General features: G+C 39.2%; 1 protein-coding gene across 3 annotated transcripts in view; it reads right to left on the bottom strand.

The window, feature by feature from the left end:
• Positions 1–8931, bottom strand: part of FAM135B (family with sequence similarity 135 member B) — a 260164-nt gene that overhangs the window by 101792 nt on the left and 149441 nt on the right. For all 3 annotated transcript variants that reach the window (XM_057369166.1, XM_057369165.1, XM_057369168.1), the window contains exon 3: positions 4436–4515. In XM_057369166.1, coding sequence (XP_057225149.1) covers positions 4436–4515 — 80 coding nt within the window. The remainder of the gene's footprint in view (positions 1–4435; positions 4516–8931) is intronic.

The raw sequence follows: 8931 nt of genomic DNA, 5'->3' as shown, positions 1-8931 counted from the left end.
GCTTGTTTATTAAAAACAAGTATAAACAGTTAATTATGGAGCATATCAGAAATGCAAATAACCCTTCAAATTATGTCTTAGGTGCAAGTTAACCGCAGATTTAATTTAATTAAATAATTTAATTTACAGGAAAAGGAATTCAGTGTGGATTATCATGAACTTGTTTAGTTCAGACAGAGGTTACAGCAATGGTCTTCATTTTAGGGACACAGATTAGTGGTGCACTTTAATATGTGAGATTAATGGTTGAACACAATCCTTGAGATCTTTTCTAACCTAAGTAATTCTCTGATACTTCTATTTTTTTTCTTTGCCAATTAAGATTCTACTTCTTGTCACCTGAAGTCAAATATTCCWTTTTATGAAAAAGCATAAAATTGTGGGTACATGAAACACCTCTACATCAGTAATAAAACGTGTCAAAGTGTAATGGCAATCACAGCTACTTTTTCTTGATTTGTCTGGAAGAAATACTGTATCTTATCTCCCCTGCCCTTTATGAGGAAAATGAAGAAAGAACCACATTCCTTGGCTGTCCTTGGCTTTCTGCACTTTTAAACAATAACCCAATTTAATTGACTGAAATTAGATGGAAGACTTCTACAATCTAATAAAGATTAGCATAGACGGTGATAATTTTTCTTAAATACTTTGCATTACTTGTAATTACATTTTCTGGTCAATCTTTCAAAAGTGTTTGTCTGTTTGGAGTTTTGAGCATTAGTAATGTGGTACWTCTGGATGGAGAAACAAAAAGAAATCAGGACACAAATCAAAGTCCTGAGTAATTTCTTTAGTTAAATGCCATGCAAAATATTTTTTTTTCATTAATGTTCATCCAGCAAAACAATTTCCTTGGCCTGTAAGGTGAATAAGAAGGCAAGCTGGTGGCAAACAACTACCCCTGCCTGCAGTACATGGGAGTGAGGCAYGGTGGGTTGAAAACCAGAACTTACAAAGAAACCCACCTGCAAMTTTCACTAGTAAAGAATAATTCTCTCCCAAAACAGTAATGCATTCAAGTGGTGTGTAGACTACTGCAAAACCCTGCAGAGGGAATGGAAATTGATATTCTTTCTGTGACCAGGCTTATCAGGCACTTTCCACGATGTAATTCACCCTCATATTCGCTGATGGCAATAATGCTGCCAAGACTTATCCCATGCATACCACGTTCCTTAACTACTCCTGCACTGGTCTGCTCTCAATTTTTTTTTTCATAAAGTGTAGAGAATCAGGGTAAAACAGCTAATCCTAAATGTTTCTGAGCAGTGCTCTTTTTCCCAATGTTTTGAGCAATTATCTTGTATGCTTAAGGGCAAATTAAAATGTTTTAAATACATGTTTTTAAGATAAGCCCCTGCAGTCTTTCAGCTTGTGTCTGTCGCCTGGAAATCAATGAATGACTGCATGTTCACCACTTCTATSAATCCTTGCCCCAAAATTTATGCAGTAACCTAAAATCTTATGGAACTCTCTCAGTGGGCCATGAGATAAATCAGCCAAGGAGATAATTATGCAAATGATGACTGAGATGGCACATTCGCTTTCCCTGCTCCTCTAGCTGTTGGTGCTTGGGCCCCACAGACTCAGCCCACCATCACATGGTGATGTTAACAGCTGCTGAAGAGCACCAGAGGCCACAGCCCCAAAAATCCACTCAGAAAGGCATTTCTAGAGTTTAATTTCAGSATGTGTCTGCATTGACTCAGCCCTGCAGGAGGGATGCTGAGGGCAATGCAGTTTGTGCTGTTATGAGCTGCACACGAATGAGCAGAGACCATAATTTGTTCTTCCCAAGCCCAGAGCAGGGTTCAGTCATGGTATCTATTAAAAGAGAGAAAGCTGAGTTTCATTGGGGCTCAAAATCTGCATGAGAGCAACTAAAGACTGTGCACAACAAACCCTGTTCCCCCTCTTCTCTTCATTGCTGAAAAATGAGAAACATAATCTGGAATTTAAGTCTTATCAGGGGCAGCTGAGGCAGCTGAGGTGGTTTAGCTGGAGAAAAGAAGACTCAGGGGAGACCTTATCATTCTCCTTAGCCTGAAAAGGAGGTGGGTGTCAGTCTTTTTTATCAGATAGTTTGTGATAGGACAGTGGAAAATGACCTTAAATTGAGTCAGGGGGTTTCAGGTTGAATACAAGGAAAATATTTCTTCCCTGAAAGAGTGGGTGAGCATTGGAATACGCTCCCTGGGGAAGTGGTGGAGTCACCATCCCTGGAAGTGTTCAAAAAAGAAGTAGAAGTSTCACTCCACGTTGTGGTTTAGTGGGCATGGTGGTACTCAGATCAAAGGTTGGATTTGATCTTGGATGTCTTTTCCAAACTTTATGTTTACATGATTCTTTGAAAGTTCACCAACCACCAGTCTTGTCTTGTCTTTAAGGAAACACACCTTGCTAAAAATGCTTAGGACCATGAATGAGAATTCTATGTTTTTATGAATAGATTTATGTTCACAGCATATTCYTGTCCATGCACCCTGACTCAATACAAGGTAATGGTCAGCCTGGGGAACATAAGTGACCCCACCACAGGGGCTCCTGGGCTCCAGCACAGCTCTCCTGGGATTTACTGAGCCACACAGCCCATTCTCTTCTTCAATTGTAGACAGAATTCGGACAAATATGTGGATCACATGGTAGATCATCAAGGCCTCCTGTACAGCCTGTCAGTTCTGTGCCATGGATGGAGTTCTTTCTAACATTTTGTTGGTCACCACCACAGGACTACCCAGATTTTAGCTTTCCTTCTACTGAATTATTGAAAACCATGAGAGTTTTGCCTCTCTTACTGAAAACACCTAGTAGAAAGCAAATATTGCTAATGCTGTCAGTTCCCAAGTTTTTACTGTAAATCCTGAACATTTAATAAAAATAAAAAGCCATGTGTGTAGGAAGATAAATACTGCCTTTTATTTATTTTATATACTTACATATTTTATGTATTTTATTACTGGATATATTCACAGATTTTACTTTATGAATTTACATAATCATTTCCAAAATATAGTCTCAGTTTTCATAGGTCCTACAAACCCGATTAGGGAAATATTAAAAATRCTTCCTTTAAACCAAAATCATGAGTTCCACTTATTTTATAGTCATCCTTGTAGGTGAGGTAGGAGTTTACTCACTATTTTATATCACCCTTGTTTTGTTATAATGCTATTTTAATAYGAGTGTCTTATTGAAAAATGCACAGCAATTTAATTTTCCCTATCCCAGCTATCCACATACTGAGAGAGATCAGAGGTATGAAAAAAAACACAAACCCCACATTATGGCCTGTGTACATTTAAGTCCAGTCCCATTAAATAACGCTSCCTCACAGATCTATGAAATCAATTAGGAAGTACTTGCAAAGATAGCCAAGGAGAAACTGTTTAAAGCCTTAATGGCTTAAATATCCCTTGTCTTGATGTTAGCCCTATAAAGCTATTAGAGCCCAGTCTGGATTGCATTAGCATTATGAAAGTCAACTGCTAATCCTGTAACTGCACCGCCAGCCTCGCCTCTCCCCTGCCCGTGTGTCTACGTGAGCTGTTTCTAGAAAAGGTGGAAAATCTTCAGCATTGTCTTGATGCTGAAGGTATATGAGGGAGAAGGAAATATCTTTTCCGTAAAAAAAAAAAATATATATTATAAAAGATAGCTTATTCTGAACAGGAGTAGGTTGTTTTTTTATTGTTTGTTATTGAGTGGGCTTTTTGCCTCAAGAAAGTGAAATTCTGGCTGTCTGCACAGGAGGTTATTTCATTAGTATAAGAGTGCTTATGCCGCAAACTGCTGTAATTTGAGGACATTTCCAGAGATCAAATGAACACCAGGGGATTCTAGATATGCCAAGGGCAAATTAAGCAGGAATATGGTGTAAAATAATTTTATTTCCTCTTTGAAGATTTTTCACAACAACGTTTTTCCAAACCTAGACTAAATTTATTTATATATTCATTGATTTTCCGAGGGATTTTCTTTATTCAGCTCTTGAGTTTGGGATTATTTTTTTCAGGTGATTTTTTCAGATTTTGGTATAACTCTTTGCATTTTGTAAAACCTGTCTAATAATCTTGTTTTCTAATTGAACCAGACTTCCAAATTGAACAATACTTTTTTTTTTTTTCCTTAAATGGGAAAAAGAAAAAAAAATAGAGAATCTTAAATACGTAAAATAATATTAAACTGAAAAGTTGTCAGCAAGGAGCCACACATAAGATATTTCAAATAAGATGAGAATTTCCTCTGCTTTTCTGACAGACACAAGCCCAAWACCACTCACAAACCCACACTGGAACAGAGAGGGACACAATTACTGATCATTAGGGAAATCCAGGTTTGGATCCCAATCCAGGCTCACCTGTTATCCATACAGACTCTCCTTGTCCATCCTACCCCACCTCAGTCATGTCACCTTCCTCTGGGATCTGCTTACCTGTCTGCCCTGCAATCGTAGCAAACAGCCTGTGGGGAATCCTGGATGGGATCTTCAGTCCAGCTCTTATCTGGTAATACCTGGAGAGAAAGGATGAAAAATTACACACTGTTAGAGAAGTGACCTCTTGATCCAACCTTAAACTCTGTGAGAGCACATCCTGGGCATCTGCACTCAGAAGTGCTCAAGAGAACAGGTATGCTCAGGGTCTTTTCTTCTGCTTTGTAGCTTTAATTAAAGAAGGTTTAATCTGGCCCCTCCAACTTTACACCAGGCAGAGTGGACACAATGGCCTGATGTGTGAATAATGAGGAAAGACTGTGAAAAGCACTTGGCCTCCTGCAGGGAAAAGAGACATAGAAAAATATCTATGATAAAAGGCAGCGAGATCAGATAAAAAAAAAAAAAAAAAAAAAAAAAAAAAAAAAAAAAAAAAAAAGGAGGAAACTTTAGTAAAAAGACAACAAAAGTCCTAATCTCACATCTAGGAACATTGAAATTATACACAGTAGTTATCATTCTGCTGTTCCATGTCAAGTCTACCTTATCAAGAAAATGTTAGCATTAATCATTTGCCCAGAGAGAGTGCAGAGCCTCCCTCCCTGGATATTCCAGAACTGTCTGGGCACAATCCTGTGCCCTGTGCTCTGGGGTGACCCTGCATGAGCAGGGAGGTCGGAACAGATGACCCCACTGTGTCCCCTCCATTCTGGGATTCTGTTAATCATATCTAAACCAGCTGCATTCTGCTTGTTTGCTATCCCAGAGGGGATCCCTGTGTTAGATGAAGGAAGACAGAAAAAGAAAACATCWGCAGTTTCACTGCTTTAAGCTTCACATAGAATCACAGAATATCCTGAGTTGGAACAGACCCACAAGGATCACAGAGTCCAAATTTTGGATATGCACAGAACAGCCAAAAAACCCCACCATGTGTCTGAGAGCATTGTCCAAATGCTTCCTCAACTCCAGCAGATTTGGTGCAGTGACCACTTCCCTGGGGAGCCTGTTCCAGTGCCCAAAGCACGAGTTCAGTTCAAACAGAAGAAAAAACTCATCCCAGCTTCCCTCATCATCACTTCACAGATGAGGAATATGAGGCAGTGCTCAGTATAGTACCCAATCCAGGATATTGCAGCTCAGAATACCTCAACTGCTTGCAGAGCCCCCACTGACCTGCTGTAACACCATGTTGGTATCAGTCTCCCTTTCTCTGAAATTTCCATCCTTTGGTGTCTTTCGTTTTTGTTTGTTTGTTTGTTTTTATACACATTTCCTCAGTATTTGCAGACAGTTTTGGTCTGATTTTTGTCCAAGCCTCTAAATGCCCAAGTCCCTTTTATGCTAAACCACTCCATGAAAACACCAAGTTTTCTGTGAACTCCTGTATGAACATTTCATACAGGTTACACTTACCAATAAAATCTTAGCTAGGTTTGTAATAATGAATGAAATAGATTTGTCTCGGGGAGGTTAAGAGCTGGAGAAAGGGGTTTGATGGGGAGAAAACAAAACAAAACAAAACAAAACAAAACAAAACAAAACAAAACAAAACAAAACACAAAAAAGCACCACTCCAGAGGCAATTGTGCCATGTCCTTCACAGCTGAGAGCCCATGTTACTCTACCTGCTCCAACTAGCAGCTCCTTCCCAGCTGGGATACAATTCCAGCATAGCCTTTAACATTTCTAGGTATCTGTTCTAGTCAAGAGCTTGGGCATGAACACTCTCTGTTTACATTTTAGTTTTCAGAATAGTAATTAAAAGCAGCTCATWTTCTAAATACACACACTATCTAATTAAAGATAACAGCAACCAAATCTAAGCTATCTGATCTTTTTCTCCCTTATGCTGTCCTTGCATTATGTGGGAGTTTCTAATTGATGGTATTGATCCTGATTTTTTCTAAAGCAAGTACAAGACTTATGCATTAGGACCCTTCRAATTTTCATTACCGTTTCATGCAAAACAAGTTTTTAACTGACAAAAATACCCTGTGTGATCTACTCACAAAGTCTAATAACTTCCAAATAGGAGTAACACTTAAAGAATGTTAAAGTAGTATTACACAATACTGTAATGGGATACTGCTCCATATGCAGATATTAAGATTTATCATGTGCCCATTCCACTAGATCAATTCCAAAAAAGAATATTCTATAACTGTCTGGCCACTTCCTTTTAGATTTTTGCTGCTCAAAATTGTGGTGGTTATCCTTKTTTAACAGCCAAATTCTGAACCACRTGCTCTCTCCCTCCCCCTCATCTTCAGAGCAGCAGGAAAAAATAGGCTGGAAAATAGGATGGGATAAAGACAGGGAGATTGCTTACCAGCTACTGTCACAGGAAAAACTGATTCACCTTCAGGGAAATGAATTTTATGTATTTGCAATTGGGTGGTGAGAAGCAAACCCAAACCCAAACCCACATTCAGCTMCTAAGTGGATGTTGAGCAGATGTTTTTTTCCTCATTGCCCAGACAATACTGCCTTGGATGTCAAAAACACATGAAGATACCTCAGTATTGGTGAATTCATAACAAGGTTAGCTCCAGCCTTCATTATATCCTTTGCCAAATGGACTAAGTGCAAGGACATAAAAGAAATAGGTCTTCATCTTATTTAAATCTTTCCCTCTTTATCCCCCAAATTTTTGTAGATACATTTGGATGTCAGATATATTAAAGGGGTCATGAATAGTTATCTTCCTATGTTCCCACMTAACTGAACTGGTCAAAATAAAAAATGCTTAGCAAAATCATAGAAACCCAAGGAACTCTCAGACTTCAAACTGAAAGAGGGCAGGTTTTGATTAGATATTAGGAAGAAATTATTCACTGTGAGMGTGGTGAGGCACTGGCACAGGTTGCCCAGAGAAGCTGTGACTGCCCCATCCCTGGAAATGCTCAAGGCCAGGTTGGATGTGTCCTGAGCAACCTGGTCTGGCGCAGAGTGTTCCTGCCCATGAGAAGGGGTTGAAAATAGATGATCTTTAAGGTCCCTTTCAACCYAAACCATTCTATGATTCTGACAGGATGGCAGAAGGAAAATGTATTTTGAGTGTGCTCAGACCTCTCATTCTGTTCCAGTGAGACACTCTCTGAACCAGAAATAGCACAGATCATGCTGAGAAGCAACAGGTACACCTGACCATGAGGTGTGCCTGGTTTTCCTCAAAACAAAGTKAACCCTCTCCAGCTGGCTCTAAATACTCTCATCAAGGAGCAGCCTCATAGTCTGGTCATCCTCACCAGACTCTTCCAATCCCCTCAAAAGAAAGAGGGGTCAGTTTTGTTTTCTTAGGTCTCCTAAAGTCTGCATATCCTGTTCTTACCTGAGGGGAACATTTGCTGCRTGGACCCTGCAGCAGCAGAGCCTTGAGGGTGGGATTCTGCCTGGTTGGGGGCAATTGTAGGGACATACATGGCTTCTCACTCTTTGAGAAAGTAGCTCTCTGAATTTCAGGTTTGCGAAAAAAAAATCCTACAGACAACTTTGTCTCTTCTCAGCTGAATGATCCTCTTCAAAGTTATGTGAAGCGTGAACATAAAAACTACAAAGAACAGAACAGGATGTGGAGATCAAAATCTCTACTGAAAACTGGAGAATCAGACAGAGGAAGACATTGCAAAGGCCAGCAAAAGAGTTACAGGAGKTCTCCCACCACAAATGTGTAGGAAAGGACTGCCTGGTGGTGATATGGAGCTGACAGTGATGATAAATGAGATATTTCCTCCAAAAATAACATGCAATTTTTCTTAAGAGAAGCTTTGTAGAAGTGGCATGTGAATTGGACTTTTGGTAATACAGACTTACAACATATCCAAGAAATCCATRAAGTTCCAGAAGGGCTGGTGAAGAGCAGAAGCTAAACATTCATTTTACAATGGGAATGGAATGGACATTGCTTGGCTCCCCGAGGGTGACCCCAGAAATACATAAGGCTGTACAGTAGATGTTAAGGAAAAGAATAATTAGGAAATAAATTAGAAACTGCAGTACAATTCCTGTTTTAGTGCAATTAGGCTGAGTCTGGCTCATTAGATTTAGGCTAGGCAGTACCTCTTTTTAAGTAAACATCTGGTTTGTGGTGGATTTTTTTTTTCCCCTTTTTAAAGGGAAGAGCAGTGCAGAAAAGCTTATTTAGACTTCAGTAAAGTAAGGAGAGCATGGAAAATTGTCAGCTAATGTGGTACAGGCACTGTGAAGGGAAKATCAGGAAACAGCAAGCTGATTTTAAGAACTGAAGGAACTTGGTACACTTAACTCAGCAAAACTGAGCAATCAGATCCCCTCTCCATCTATAAATATATTAGGGAGGAAAATAATCAGGAAGAAAGAAGACTGAGGTGCAAGAAAGTACAACACTGGCACAAGTACAAACACATATAAACTATTCACAAATAAATCCAGTTTAGACATAAAAAGCTGTAGCTGGCAAAGGAGCAAGACTGTAAAAAAAAAAAAAAAAAAAAAAAAAAAAAAAAAAAAAAAAA

The sequence above is a fragment of the Malurus melanocephalus genome, unplaced genomic scaffold, assembly GCF_030028575.1.
Source record: "Malurus melanocephalus ecotype Western Australia unplaced genomic scaffold, MMel_1.1 scaffold_104, whole genome shotgun sequence".
NCBI classification, from domain to species: Eukaryota; Metazoa; Chordata; class Aves; order Passeriformes; family Maluridae; genus Malurus; species Malurus melanocephalus.
Note: the sequence above shows the minus strand (reverse complement) of the source record. Positions and strands in the feature narration are given on the sequence as shown.